General features: G+C 42.7%; 1 protein-coding gene across 1 annotated transcript in view; it reads right to left on the reverse strand.

Moving 5' to 3' along the window:
• Positions 1-16,693, reverse strand: part of ERBB4 (erb-b2 receptor tyrosine kinase 4) — a 2,375,242-nt gene that overhangs the window by 109,266 nt on the left and 2,249,283 nt on the right. The window contains exons 21-23 of the mRNA XM_086955561.1: positions 13,156-13,311; positions 5,652-5,727; positions 1,879-2,025 (exon numbers count right to left, since the gene is read on the reverse strand). Coding sequence (XP_086811687.1) covers positions 1,879-2,025; positions 5,652-5,727; positions 13,156-13,311 — 379 coding nt within the window. The remainder of the gene's footprint in view (positions 1-1,878; positions 2,026-5,651; positions 5,728-13,155; positions 13,312-16,693) is intronic.

The following is a 16,693-nucleotide window of genomic DNA, read 5'->3' on the forward strand; positions in this document are numbered from 1 at the left end:
CTAAGATCCTTATGGTCACAGTTACCAGTTTAAAAACCAGGGGGCTCAGTTATATTGTACATGACTTGTTTAAAAAGCCAAGAGGGTAACAAATAGGGCAAGGGTCTCACGGGAATCCAGACTTTGAGTGCCTTGAGTGACCTGAGTGCCTATAAGAAATCTTTAGTCTGCAAAATAGAAAATTCTGAGAAGTGGTGAAGGAATGCAAGAAGCTACTGATGTGGTGAATCAGGACAAGTCGAGATGATGTGCAAAGTTGCTGCCTACGTGATGTTACAGACTTTCCTGACATTATAAACAAAAAATCAGAACGAATGTCACTTAGTGCTCTTATGGAGGAGCGTATGAAGATGGTGGAGTCAGTAGGATGTGTGAGTGCCTTATAGCCTCTGAAGGCCTCTTCTACCGATAAGTAAACTCTCTGCATCCTGTAAATTGGCCTTTAAAGCTGTAACTAATCTGTCCATTCCAGAGGCTGCAATAGTGTCTTTTGGAAATGAGTTGGTGGAACTGGTAAGCGCCCCTCTGCTCCTAGGATTTTCTTTGCACTTCCGAGCAAGAAAACCTAATTGCATCCACTGGCATATGAGAAAGCCAATGATTTTTTTTGAACGACTTCATGAATTTATAATGGCTGTGGACCTGCTTTTATTTTTACTTTGGTTCAATAAGCCTCATTGATTTAATATAATTCTTGATTACGTTCGCAACAATGTGGTTTTGCTGTTGAAGGCCACACTCGTTTCACAACTCCAACTTAGGCTGTGAAGATAAGTGAGGCATACACCATGGACGATTTACCTCTGCATGTAATGCACAGACCAATCAGGAGTTAAACCTTTAAGGACCACACAGACCACTGAGAAGTTACCTATGTACACCGGGCCTTTCCATCAAGGACTTACTTTTGTGTGCATAGTTCAGACAAGCACATTCCACAGTCAAGAGAAGAGTTACCCAGACCTCTGAAGAACTGCTCCTCTCCGTGCTGCAGAGATGTGAGGCACTGGCTATGTCCACACTGCACAGTCCCGCCAGAATGTAAGCCTGTGCATACCTTGTAGGTAATTGAGGATTTACCTGTGCACAACCTGCACAGACCATAAAGGTTTAGCTCTGTGTGCACCGCTCGGACCATCTAGAGGTACAATCTGTGCAAAACATGGAGAGCAAAACGCTAGTGATCCAAATCACAGAGGTGGTTGTGTGAATATGTGTAACTCGTTGCTGAATCTCCACAAGTTAAGCACACCTAGCCAGAGAATAACGCTTTGTGAACCAGGCCTTCTGTGCACCCAGCACAGGCCATGGAGACGTTAAAAGCACCCTGCACAGACCAGGAGGATCTCACCATCCCACACAGACCCCTGAGGATCGGACTCTCTTCATGGTGCACTGACTCGTGCGCATCGCAGAAGCTATCAACGAGCAAACTTGCATGGGCTTTCAGCACATTATGATAACAGCAATTACAACAAATGCATGCGTGCCATGTGGAAATTGTCCATTCCTCTGGTTTAGTCTTAATGTTGCCAAAATACATGGTTTCTGGCTCTACTCTTGCTTCCGACGCCAGCTGCTCTCCCCATCAATCAGAATCCTGCCCCTCCGGACCGTGATAAAAATACATTCTGATATTGCTTCTGCCATCCTTGCTAGTCCCAGAGGATGGAAAGCACAGCAGGTGAAGGGAACAGCCATGCTGCCTGGTTTACTGGGGCTTAACTGGATGGGCTTTGGCTGTTCGGTCACTCATACAAAATGGAAGCCTACTCAAGGGAAGTGACCTTGTAGGTTATGACGGGTAGGGTGATGGAAGGAGTGTATTTATCTAGGCTTAGTTTGCCATGTACATGCACTTCCTGCCCGCGCACTCACATTTCACCATGACCATGTAGACATCGATGGTGCAGATTGGAGGCTGTGGGAGCCGCTCCCCTTTCTCTAGGAGGTCTGGAATTTCACGGGTTGGTATTCCATCGTAGGGTTTCCCTCCGAAGGTCATCAGCTCCCAGATGGTGACCCCTAAAAGGAATGGAGAGATAGGAGAAGCCCGTCATTCTTGAAATCACCACCTGTACATGTAGGGTCTACTCATAATCCCCAAGGCTAGACACCCTACTCATGGCCTGGCAGTCGCGCTCTCTGCGTTTGAAAGTACGTGCTTGAACACTCCTCTGGAAACTAGTGGAATTACTTACTGTCAGAATAAGTGTGTTATTTGCAGTATTTCAACACAGACCTAGAATTCTGTCCACACAAGTTTAGAGTCCCACAACAATCCGTTCTAGAAAAAACAATATCAACAGCTGCACTATGCCTGAGAAGTCTTGATTTGAAATCTGATTGACTGAATATAAGCATTTATTGTTTCATTGTTTACTTTTTTTATGGTTATTCAGAAACAAAACATAACCATAAACAATACTATAAGCTTTACTTTCATATACATCATGAACTGAATCCATACATATAGAGAAAGCATCAATTAGATGGTAAAAAATATATATATATGTTCCAGTTATCTAGCATTAGAACAGACTGACTGGATGGTTTAAAAGGAATACCTAATTTTTTATATACTTAAAGATAATCGTGATTATTTTAAGTGGCCATAAAAAACGACAGAAAAGCAGACAGTCACTCACAATCCTACATCAACAGGCGCTATCTAGTCGCGTCTTCTCCAACCCAAAGGCGACTTATGAAGTATATATGACCTTGAGATCCTCGACCTGGCATGCTCAGCTAATGAATGGTGAAGGAAAGGGTACCAGGGGGTTGGTTGCATGTGATCCTGCAAATTTCAAAGACCAGAACACCTTCATCTACCACTTCAACCACATTTTCCATGTTCTTGGTACCACATACACTTAATATTAGGCCCACCCACACATGCAAACAGCTCAAATGCACACAGAGTTCATGCTCATCCGATTTCAACTACTTCATTCACATCCTTTTCACAATTTGCCAGAGGAAATGCACTGAATGCATGATATATCTTATGCCTGCCATGACGCTGCCTCTGCCTCGCTGACAGTCGGAGAACATCATCTACACTCCCTCTTCATCAGTTTCATTGTTCACACACACTTCCACAAAACATTATTGACATACTTGTCTCCACAGGACACAACTTACGCCATATTGACTGAGAATTGAAGACCAGAGGAGTCCCAGCGCCCGCTATGAATTTTTCTTGGACCTTCGTGGATCTGCTCTTATGTCTCTCATGCTACCAAACAGCCAGCCTCCACCTATTCTACAGACTAGCACAACATTCATTGGAGAAATGACAGACCTCATCAGAAATACATCCATCAACTACCCCAAGAAGATCTTCTGAGATTTCTGCTATGTGACCAGGAAAGTCATGAAAGCGGTTCTCCTCAACCCCCATCCTACCACAAGGAAAACATAAAGCAACACATGTCTGTCTAAACATAGACCACCAGCTTCTGCCTCATAAAGTCTTAAATACTCAGTGTACCTCTGAAACTGACCACACCAAGATCATCTTCATCAGGAACAGCACCACGGGCCAGATGTAGGAGAGGAAATACCGGTCCGTAACGGCCGAATTCGGCCGTTACCGACCGGTATTTAGGAATCGGCATGTAGGGGCCAGTATTTTACAGAATCGGTAAATTTACCAATTCGGTAAATGTACCGATTCTGTAAAAGACCGAATCGGTAATTTTACCGATTCGGTAATTCCACATGTAGGTGGAACTCCTGAGAGTGCCACAGGCCCTTTAGAGTCGGTATTTTACCTGCCAATCCTATTAGGTGGTAAAATACCGAATGCAGGTGGGCATGCACATCTGTGCATGCACACCTGTGCCATGTGGCACACAGACATGCCCTTTGGGCATGTCTGTGTGCCACATGGCACACATGCCCGTATTTGGGGTGCTAGAGGGTGTCAAAGTGACACCCCCTGCACCCTTGCAGGATTCGGTATTTACTGATTCGGTAAATACCGAATCGGTATTGCCCATAGATTCCTATGGGCTTCAAGGCCGATAGGAATCCATGGGCAATACCGATTCGGTATTTACCGAATCGGTAAATACCGAATGTTACCGATTCGGAAATTTAAAATAACATTTTACCTACATCTCCCACCTTCTATTTTACCGATTCTTAAATACCGAATCGGTAAAATTCGGTATTTATGAATCGGTAAAATAGAATTACCTACATCTGGCCCCTAATCTCTCCAATTTAAGACAAATCACTTCAGATACTCATCAACAGCAAACTCTCATCCTGAAAACACATAGCCAAGAAAATCCAAAGAGTATGGCACCAACTATCCCTGCTGTACAAAACCAAAGCTTACATTTCTGAAAGAGACTTTAGAACAACTATTTGAGCCCTGGTCCTTTCATATCTGGATGGCAGCAAAACCCCGACTGCCGGCATTCACGAATCTTACCTCAAGCCCCTGGAGAGCATCCTACATGCAGTAAATAGCCAGACAACACAATTTAGTAAATAAGTTAGCCCATATCGACAGTTCCTTTGCTTCCACCCTCACTTCACATCACCTTAGAGACTTGGGGCCAGATGTAGGAGCCCAAATACCGGTCGGTAACGGCCGATTTTGGCCGTTACCGACCAGTATTTGGGTATTGTAATGTAGGGGGCTAGAAAATTACAGAATCAGTATATTTACCGATTCGGTAAATTTACCGATTCGGTAAAATACTGAATCGGTAAATATACCGATTCTGTAATTCAATATGTAGGTGGCACAGTTTACAGTGCCACAGCCCCTTAGAAATTCGTTATTTACCACCCAATACTATTGGGTGGTAAATTACGAATTTCTGTGTACATGCACATCTGTGCATGTACACCTGTACCATGTGGCACACATACATGCCCTAAAGGCATGTATGTGCCAGAAACAGGGGTGCAACAGGGTGTCAAAGTGACACCCTGTCCCCCTTGGAAATTCGGTATTTTTACCGATTCCGTAATTACCGAATCGGTATTTGCTATTGAATCCTATGGGCTTCAAGGCCCATAGGAATCAATGGCAAATACTGATTTGGTAATTACCGAATCGGTAATCACCGAATCTTACCGATTCGGTATTTTTACCGATTTTTTTCCTACATAGCAATTACCGATTAGTAAATACCGAATCGCTAAAATTCGGTAATTACCATTCGGTAAATTGCTATTACCTACATCTAGCCCCTAATGCGTTATCTAATACGTAAAAGCCTCCAACACGTTAACCCACTGGAAAGCAAAAAATCTACATCTTTGATGGTCAATGCAACGCATGCAGCTTTGAGTCAGTGCTTGAACCTGTCGATAATGTGCTTTGTTTTTATAAGGGTGTGCAGTTCCCTACTGCTCTCTAGCTAGGTTTATGTCATCCATGCAGAAATGTTTTGATTTGACACCAGAACCCAGTTTAGTCACTTTTATGTGTTCACTTCAGAAATCAGTCCTTCCCACTACTCTGAACACTAAATAAAAAGTGAATGGAAAACAAGCAAAATATGTCCATATCATTTTAGAATGCCAGCACTCGTGTTCAAGATCCCGATTCAGTATTATACCGAGCACAAATTTCAAAAAAGCATAGCTGCCAAGATAAGCCTTCCACGGATTCAAAGAAGATTTACCGTAGCTCCAGACGTCACTCTGGTGGGTGAACTTCCTGTAGTGAATGCACTCCAGAGCCATCCATTTGATGGGCATCTATTAAAGTGAAAATGAAAAAGGTGAATTACTTAAAAACACATGAACAAGAAACAAACAACGCTTTGACAGGCCGTCCCTGGTGCTGCTCTAAGAATCTGGAATCTCATTCCACAGCACTCACAATATCATCTTATATTGTCACCAGAGCTCAAAGTCCTGAGTGAAGCTCAACATATCTAACTTCCAACAAGAATAAACACAGCAAACATGAGTTGAAATAAAGTCTTCATATATAAACCTGGAAATATTCAAATACCTCTTATCTTTACCTTATTCTTGTCCATGCACACTGTACGCAGTGTTGTTTGGAACGCATACATTGTTTGTATCTCTGCATATTTGTATGTTTTCCCACGTCAACACTTGCGTGTTCTGTGCTATATAGAACTAAAGATAAATAAATGCAAACAGACACTTGTGGCTTCTACCAGATGCAGAAGCCCCCCATGGTTTCTATTTTGCAAGCACTCTACCTTTTGTACCCCCACAACAATCCTCCCCTTTACAAATACGTATAGTGTAGACAGCACAACATATTTACTTAATGTGCTGTCTTGAGGTTGCATCAACCGCCCAGCATTCAATCGCTCATACGTCGAATGATATTCCCATGTTCCATAACTTTTCTCTTTGATACAATGCATACATTACATTCAGGACAGTAACTGCGAGATAGGACCACTATAACGTGGTTAGCAAATTCTTTACAGCACAGCAACATCTAAACCTCAGATTCTGGGATCTACGCTGCAACGACTGGGTGAGAGCTTTCTGCTTAATTCAGAGACTCTGTCCCTCACCACCCCTTGTTGTAAACATTTTTGTCCACCCTAAGCGTGGAAGGGTATTCTCAGATGTGAGACCCTTGCTCATTGCACCATCAGGATTCAAGCAAACCGGGCCGAAGACGGCTGTAATGCCAGAAACCGGTCCCCGGGAGCTTGTTTCCTTCCCAGTGTAAGAATTGGCTTTTGTAGTTTGGTTTGCCCTGTTCCCATCATGCACTGGGACAGGAACAGACTAATTTGCATACAGCCAGGTTCTGAAACTGGGATGGTGCAGTGAGCTAAAAAACGGTGTTGGATCTAGCCCTGATCTCTTGACTGGGTGAGAGCTTTCTGCTTAACTCAGAGACTCTGTCCCTCACCACCCCTTGTTGTAAGCAACGTGAGCAGTGGCATGGCCACTCAGCTGAAATGCGTCTGGACCCCTACCTTCTATACCTTCCCCTCCTCTAGAAACCACTGTAAGGCAGAACCAGCACAGTAAGCAACATTTCACAACAAGCATTGGCAGTTGCCAAGGGGCTGGCTTCAGAGGAATGGATAGGTATTTTTGTGGAAGCAAAGAACCGTAGAATAATATTGGTGTAGGTTAAAAAGTCAGGCAACAGTTGCACTGTCAAGCCAGCCCTAAAAATCCATGTAGGGTAATGGCTGCCCTACTCCCATCTGTGCATTATCCAGTTATCTAAGACACTGTAATTGCATTACGTCATGTGAATGTCCTGGAAGGTTCAAGCTCAGGCAGCTTGAAATATAAACAAAACAATCACAGTTGTGTGGAGGGCAAGCACTTTATTTGTGGAGGACAAAACTTCTGAGCAATCAAGATATGTACTCCTGGCTCCCAAACATGTGGGTGGAGCCAAAGCCCCTCGCTAGTGATCCTCACATAATTGGGTGGCTACAGCAGCGCTGTCAATCCTGACATAAAAAATCATACATTATGACATTGAAATGCCTGGCTGAGTACTTTCGTCCATTCAGGTCACTGTAAACGAGAAAGGACGCATTGCTTGCTCTTTGTTAAGCAGAAACCCAGTCAATGCCCCTTCCTCCATGCTCAGATTCCAAACCTAAGGCCAGACCTAAGTACTGACCAGAAAGATGAGCTGCCACGCACAAAATCTGTCCTGCTGCTTTCCAATTATTGCGTTTGCAAAAAATCCATTCACATTACAATAAAGCATCATTGCAATCATTATTAATCACAAGGAATTTCACATGATGAAGTAAATCCATAACATTGTGTAGTGCGGTACTCCAACAACTCATTGTACAGGCTAAAGAGCATTATACTATAAAACAAATCAATCCAGAAGCAAAAGGCCATACAATTACAGTCATCAGACTGGAAATCATACAGCTGACGTTTAAATCAGCATTCTGGATGGCAGATACAAAAAAATGAATATATGCAATGCTCATTCCAATCAATTACTGTCAGCCTGGTTAGTTAAGACACTCTTCTAGACGTTTGTTAATTACTTTCTGGGATTGTCAAGGTGCTCTACACAAACAACACAAATAACATCCAAATGGGTGGTTTTCATAATAAAAAAAGATCAGCACCAACACCTAGCTTCTGCCTCCAAGAAAAATGGAGTAGAGCCTCAGCTCCTAGTCCTCAGTGCCTGGTGCGGTTCTACGGACTCTACAGAATTTCCAGTAAAACAAGCACATTGCGACCATTGTTTGTGCCACCATGGCCTTACTAACAGGACAGATGCTGGAAACACACGTGTCAGCGGCTGCATAAATTTTTGTTATTATAATTATTGGTTTTCGTACAAGGGACAGCGGGACCAAAGCTCTACCACATGGTATCAGCTGTATATTTCAAAGTTATATTTCAGAGTTTCTTGCACACAGGTAAGGATTTTGTTAGTCTCATCAAATCAGATTCGTAAATCTAGTTGGAAAAATCATCACTGGACCTTCATGTAAACATCCACTGCCAAGTCATTTACCAGTTGTTTATTTGACACACTGGAATTTCTGATCTCATATCGGTCCATTGCAAAATGGGCTACATTTGCAAAAATATTCCGTATATATGGTGCTATAAGTCAATTCATTTTTGTTAAGGGGTGACTTTGTTGGTGAAAGAAGAGACCTTCTACTGATGCCACCAATGTTAGAGTTCAACAGCACCGAGTACCATCTCACACAAACTATGATCAGCTGGCTGTGTTATGACTTCCTGGATCACTGACAATTCCCAGAGGTCACTACAGGAACGTACCATTGTTTTGTTGTGCTATATGGGACTCATTGGGCTGACAGATCCACTCTGTCATGGAAACCTCACACCCTGATAATCAGTCCACCGTAAAATGTGTCATAAGAGCTATCTTTCTTCTTATGTTCATAACCTTTCTGTTGATATACATATTTAATTTGCTTTGGTTGGTATTACTTTTTTGACTGTATTGCAACTATTGTAAAGCGCTCTGATATCCTTTGGGATCATGTTCGCACTATATAAAACTTTATAAATAAATAAATAAATAAATAAATAACGCACATCATCTGAATTCTAGTGACATTTGTTGACTTCGAGCTTCTGATCATGGCCAAATTCCCAGAAGTTCTCAGTCCTGCACTTTATTTTCAGTTCCGACTGTGAGTTAAGCATCTTCTATAGCATACTTAGTCCAGGGATTTTGAATATGGTTCGCAATAACAAACAGTCAATACTTTTGACGAAGAGGTCGAATGAAAAGAGAGCGGATGTCATTGCTAGGCACTTTTATAAACAGTTAAGGGATGTGCAGTGCACTATGCCTTTGCACACCATAGAAGCTTAACGTTGCCTATAGAATATCGTACTTATACCGAATTCTACTAGAAAGGACCACGATAATTCTCAAATGAGCGGACAAAATGCTGCCTTTAGATTCATGAATCCAGTGCATACAGCGCTGTTTCTATAGATGCGCATATTTCAAGATATTTATATTGTAAAATGTATGAAAAATATTCACAGATGTATCTTAATTGTCCTTATGAAAATGTTATTTTATTCGGTTTATTGTTGTAAGTAACCAATGTATGAGAACTCGCAGAAGGGAGTGAGAATTGGGTTGTTGATTGACTGGGGTGTGAGCCCTGGCCAAACAGGAACCACAATCCTTGTCAGGGTGAGACACAAGTCAACCCTAAGATAACCTGTGCTCAACCCTCTGGTAGCTAGGCACAGAACAGTCAAGCTTAACAAAGAGGCAGTGCGTAAAGTATTTGTGCAACACTCCAAACAGTAATAAAGTTAAAACACCATGCAAAAGGACTCCCACACCAATTATAGAACATATAACTTCTAAAATAAATAAAACAAAGCCAAAATGAAAAGAAATCCAATAAGTAGAACTGAGGATCTGCGATTTTAGGGAAAACAGCACCATGAACACAAAGCGCCAACTGTGGATATCTGGTCGCCCCAGACCGGGACAAAGTCACAAGATCAGGCCGACAGCGATTGAGCAGGGGCTGGATTCAGGGAACAAGTTAGGCCCATAGAACAGCATACCATGACTCCTGGTTTGTGGAGCGTTGCTAGGATATGCGTCAAATATGGGCTACACAGCCGAAGCGATGCATCGGATCCGAGATGCGGCAAGGCTGCGATGCGAGGGGTTGCCTCATCGGGGATCTCATCAACGGGGCTTGTAATGCGCAGTCCAACATCGAGGATACAACACGTAGTCGGACGATGCGTTAGTTCCAAGTAGTTGCGATGCTGCGATAAGGAATCTGGCATTTTCTTGGAGGCTGCCATCATCAAGGGATGTGAAGGCCTGCACCGGGGATGCGTTTTGCAGTGGCGAGTGCAAAGGGGTTGCGGGCTGTGGCAAAAATGTGGGTCTTTGCAAGGGGTCTAATCTATGCACCAGCGGATATGATTAGGTTTTGATCGGAGTTTCGCCAATCAGCAGAGGTGATGCGGCTGTTCCGCTGGATTCACAGAGGCTGTCAAAGCACCTTCCAGGGGTCCAAGACTGGGGTGACACCACTTGGCAGGATAGACTCACAGATGGCAGAGTCCAGGTGCAGGTGTAAGGTTGTTGGAAATCTGTTATGTCCCTGAGACTGCAGATCAGGAGGCCAGCCAACTAGCCCTTGGAGTCACTCTGGGATCTGGGTTCAAGAGATGCAGGTCCAGTCTTCCTCACCCAGGCAAGAGGGCAGTAGACAGCAGGGCAGAAGTTCTTTGGAAGCAGCTATCCAACAGAGTGGCAGTCTTTTCAGTACCACAGCAGTCTTTCTTCCTGGCAGAGTATCCACAGGTCCAGAAGTGTACTGAAGTGGTGGTGTCTGAGGTCCAGTATTTATACCCAGATGTACCTTTGAAGTGGGGAGAAGATTCTAGAAACATGCCTTTGAAGTGCATCGGTGCCCTGCGTTCCTGGCCCTGGCTACAGACTAACTACAGGGGTTATGGAGCCCTTTGTATAGTGACAAGACACAGCCTATACAAGTGTAACTGGGCATGGGTATGGCTCCTCTCTCCCATCCCGTGAGGTGAAAGCCCACCCAGTTACACCTAAGGGTCCCATTGTATGTGGCTGTCTAGTAGGAATACACAAAGCTCAACTGTCAGCCACCCCCTGTCCTGTGACCCAGAGATAGGCTGCCTGTACCACATGGGTAAGGCGAAAAAATATAAACTTTCTAAAAGTGCAATTTTTTTAACTGTTTTTAAAATCCAACTTAAGTTAGGATTCAACATTCTAATTCCAGAGACACCAAATATGAATTGGTTACCTGTTCCCATTTTGAAATTACACTTATAAAAATATTATAAGGTAACTCAAAACTTAACTTAAAAGTACATGTCCTTCATTTTAAATTCATTGCACCCTGCCCTCTGGGCTTTCCAGGGTCTACCCTTGGGATGCTTTATTTGTATTTAAAAGAAAGGTTTGGGTCTGGCAAAAGGTTGGGTAAATTGCCAGGGCAAAACAGCAGCTTACAACTGCACACAATCATGTTGCAATGGCAGACCTGAGACCTAATTAAATTGCTACTCAGGTGGTTGGCACAATCAGTGCTGCAGGCCGCCCACTGGTAGCATTTACATGCCCTGGGCACAGGCAGTGCCTCTTTACTAGGGACTTACAGTGTTACAGTGGTTACATGCACAGAGTCCTACATCCAGCAAAGACAAAGTCAGCAAAAATAGTAGGTTTCAAGGCAAAAGGTAGGTGGGAACCACACCAACGATGCCAGGTATAACAAGAACCTATACGTTTTTAGCCACTTCCACTTCTTATTTTGCACCTTCAATTTTTCTTTTTATTACAGAAATTAGGATTTTTTTGTGTACATATGTATCTCAGGGTATAGCTACCGTTAGTGCAGCAGATGCAGTGTGGCCTAGAGGTCTTAGGGGCCCACTGGGGATGTATTTATGTTGTATTTTACTAGCCGTCCAGCTGTAAGAGAAACCATGTGCCTTGCTAGCACCTGGGCAAGTTGCACCATTGCTACATCACTGATGCCACTGCAGGGAGGACCCTCTCACAGCATTTGCTAACTCCCTGAGGATTTCACCTCCATTTTGGTCTTCTATCTGTTGATTATGATTGGTCCTAGACACTGTTTTTGATCAACGTTCCACCCTTGCTAATCAGGTGGGGGAAAGGTCAATATCCACGTCCTCCCTTGCACAACAGAAGGAGGTGATCCTCTTTAATTTGACAGCCTAAATGGCAACAGGCATAGGTGGCTATTGCTGTTTTGTGTTCTCCAGAACTAGAACCATGCCCATTACCATGCACTTACTTCATTAGGAGATAGTGGAGCTGAGCCCTGCAGAATTCCTCTCGGAGGAACACCGACCTGGATTTTACACCTAAACTGTGAATGCCAATCGCAGTCCCTTACGAGATTGCCCGTAAAGGCGTAAGGAGAAGAAAGAGCGTCTTAAATGGTTGCTTTTCCGCAACAGATTGGCTAGCCCCCAGGAGAAAATGACTGCACTCCGGTGTAGTACACATGCACCAGGCTGAAGAATTATATTTGTGCCCTTTTTGTGATATGTTCTGATTGGCTTGGAAGTCTTTTTGCACGACATATTTTGGCAGCAAACTATCCATGCATTTATTGGTGATTTGTACCTGTTGTCTTTATATATTTACTGAAAATCAAGCTTTGTTGATTATTTTCTGGCTTGTCACTTTATACGTTTCAACTCTATTTTAGTGAAAGCATTTACGTTTGCTTAGAGGGGATATTGATTGAGCTTCTGTTATTCCATTTATTAATTTCTTGCATGTGCGTGTATCGCGAACCTCCCTCCAATAAGATAAAATATTTGTTTGTTGATTTTAGAACATTTAACTTCGAATATGTGATGCATTTCAAACCACCTTTACCCCCGGCAAACTGGCCAACAGAGAACGTAAAGGGTATTTTAGAACTCTCTTCTAAATTGTTTTCATGTTTCTCAACTTGTCGTTGCAAAACCATGTTTTGGGCATGCATTACAATGTAATAAAACAACACCGTAGGTACACACTGCCCGCAAAAGATTAAAAGGGACTGTTGGTGGTGTTGCATCAGTTACCTTTTAGTAAAGCCACCTAACACCGAAGTTCATCACTGACAGTGAGAAACAGTCATTGCATGAGGGCACACCTACCTTGCCTCCGTCAGCGCTGTACTCCTTCTCGTCGCCCTCCAGCAGCCTGGCTAGGCCAAAGTCCGTGATCTTCACATGGCTGGGAGATTTGACCAAGACATTGCGAGCTGCAAGGTCTCTGTGAACCAGACGTCTCTCTTCAAGGTACATCATGCCCTGCACAATGGGGAAACCGAGCCAGACATAAATCCCAAGAAGCAAAAAAAGGGAGAAGTACACAGATTCGCGTGGGTAAATAGCAACTGTTTTGTAGCCAACATATTTATTAGCAATATTTTTCAAATAAAAATGTCATAATTAAGCAAATATCCAAGGCCTACAGCGGCTCTACTCTAAATTACGGTGATTGACATGTCAATGAACATAGTAGCTACAAAAAGAGTTACACCCAATAGCACCCTTAAAACAACAATTTGACTCAGTATTACAGTACTACTTTTGAGTTTTTAAAACGTACATAAATGAACATGTATGTATATGGTATTGAACTCAGAATCGACTGACGCAGAAATGAACACTTACAAATGAAATGGCAATTTAGTAAAACATTCAGAGGATATGATTAGTAATACTCAGGATCAGTAGTATCGAACACCCAGGCATTTTATGTCGCACATCTTATTCTTTGAGAAAGGATTGTGACTCCCGTCACATGCGTTGCCTTGTGCTGGAACAGTGAAATGTATGGGACGTGTCACAAGTTCTGATGTGTGCATTCACAAATACCAATTCATTCTCAAATAGGTTCCATGTGTCAAAACGTAAAAGTGGCCATTTGTTAAGCTTTCCATTACCAGGCCAGGCAGCCATTTAATATATGTTCATATTATAAGATGACAGTAATGATAATTTCAGTTTTGAAACATGCATTGAAAGAGAAAAAATGCAAACTGGTGTGAGACAAAAGAAGTATTGATTGAAATGTGCCATACAAAAAGACGTGGACACCCTTGATGGATCATTTTCGAAGCACATGTATTCCTGGGCAGAGAGTACACATAACATTCCTCAACTGTTTTCTGATTTTGATTGAACTTTTAATAACTTATTAGTATATGTGGTCTACTGTACGTGACCATCAGAAGCCGTTCGTTTTCAAGAAAAATTAAGAAAAAGGGGCATGTTTCTGAGCAAAGTAAACTCTCCTAATGAGAAGGCTTGGATCATCAATAGGTGACTTTTGAGTACAAGCTACAGAACAATTTGGTAGCAATTAAAAAGGAAGGTGGTAAAGTAGTCAGTGTTATAGAGAAAAGCGACCAATGAGTGGAAAGCAATAACAATGTAGATAAAATATTTAACATATTAACCATCAGTTGTTAGAAAACGAAATGAACTAAATGGAGTTAGTAAGCGATCTGAAAGATACAATTCGGTCCATGGTTAGATCAAGTCATTATTTTGACAGGAAGTATACAACAAGAATTGGGATTGCCAAGAGGTCTCGCCTTTGGGACCTTATACGTATTTAGCCTTGCAGCACATTATCCTGGGTGCTACAACCTCTACTGTTTATTAGCGTGGAAACTTTGCCAGTAATAGGCACATTATAGTACTGCATTGAGAAGTACATATTTGAAGTATTATTTTTGTACAACTGCTCGTCTGAACTCACAAATCTGGAAGTGCTTTCATACGTGATAATGAAGGAAAAAAGAGACACCTATTCCCCCGAATACACTCTGCTTTTGAGGTGCAACAATCAACCACATAAGTGTCAACTGAGGCACACAAAAGCACACCAGCAACAACATCATCAACAAATTGTCACTCCGTAAAATTGGGCTGTATTCTTCACTAATTTACGTTGCAATCAATCAGTGTCAATTTAAGATGAATGTAAACAGCACTAGTCCTTACCCACCACACGTATGTGTCGATGAAGATGTTCCCCTAGTTAGGTTGGAGCAATATAAAGTAAAGTCTATGCCTGCATGATAAATATGAATTTTCGCTTAAACAGCTGCTGTTCTTATAAAAGGTTCCTTTCTCGTTAATTATGGAAATTGAAACCTGTGTGTCCTTTGTAACCAGCCACCCACGAGCTTCCCTCACAGTACTGCCGGCCTGCCCTGTTTAACTTCCACTCTCGGGATATGAGACATCCAGGACCGAGGCATCTGCCGAGACTTTGTACCCTCCCCAGAATCTCCGAGCATTACTTGCCACAGCATTACAATATATATATATATATATAAAATGTCAGAGCCCTTGAGCTCATTATTCGACCCGCCCGCTTACAGTACTCTATCATGCATGAGTTGTAGCTCTAAAGTGAGTCACGTCACGCCAAACACTGAGATAGTCTTATGTTTTTATATGGACAGCACTTCGCAAACTAGACTCCTTGGGTCCACACTTAAAATCCTAAGATCTAAACTATGAGTCCCAAAGTGCAAACTGATCTCGGCAGAAAAAACATAACAAGCAAGGAGAGAGGCAACGTAGATGGTCTCATGGAGGAGGCTGAGCTTTAGGCCTAGTTGGTAGGGGGCGGGTTACAGTGAAAGTGGGCGCCCGTGTTGTTATTGAAAGTGGTCACTCGTGTTAATGAGAAAGCGGGTGCCCGTGTTAAGGGGAAAGTGGACGCCCATGTTGTTAATTTAAAAACACATACCATAAAGTGCGGCTGTGCTGCTTAAAAAAACACAAACGGTTCCAGCTGAAGCAGCGCATGCCGTAAGAGTAAGAGAAAGTCAATAAAGAAAATCGCCCTTACAGACTAAAAAACACGTGCTGTGTAACAACCAAAGTAAAAGGGCCAGTCACCATGGGAGGTTAGAAATGAAGACAAGGCGGAACTAAGGAGGGACTAACAAGCCTATTTACGAATCAAAAGTCAGCGTTTATGAAAGACAATGACTCAAGCCAATGACAAATATGGGCAAAGAGTGGGCGGAGCTTCACCTGCATACTCCACTACAGCATGCCTCGCAGAGCAGCGCATGCATGCTGCTTCTAGGCTGGAACAAAAAATTAGACTGCCACCAAACTAGTCCAGTCAAAAATAGGCAATAAACAGGTGTTAAGAATAGTGATCAGTGACATCAATTATTCAATAAACAATACTCGCCCCGCCAATGGTGCAAGCAAGTCCTGTTTAAATGTGCGAACAGGTAAAACAGGGCAAAAGGGCCTTGGATGATTTAGAAGACAATCATTTTCCTGAGGGAGTTATCCTAAACCTTAAAAATGCTGTCTACTATGATTCAAGTAATTTTAGTGCCCCTTCGCAGGAAATGACCATTGTTTGCCTTGGTTGTTTTTGCTGGCTGTAGAACTATGTGCACTTTACCTCTGCTGACCAGTGATAACGTGTGTGCGCTCCCATTTTAACATGATGAAATTGGCCTACTCCTAATTGGCATCTTTAACTTACCTTTACGTCCCTAGTTTATGATACCTAGAGTGCACCAGTCACCAGTAAGCTGAAGCACACATTGTGCCACCAACAGCTGTGACAAGAGAAACATGACTGCAGGGTTGCCATGTGCATCAGAGTGGTGCAAGTTTTAACTGCAAATTCAACCAGTCGTAG

The sequence above is a fragment of the Lissotriton vulgaris genome, chromosome 2_1 (genome assembly GCF_964263255.1).
Source record: "Lissotriton vulgaris chromosome 2_1, aLisVul1.2, whole genome shotgun sequence".
Taxonomy (NCBI): Eukaryota; Metazoa; Chordata; class Amphibia; order Caudata; family Salamandridae; genus Lissotriton; species Lissotriton vulgaris.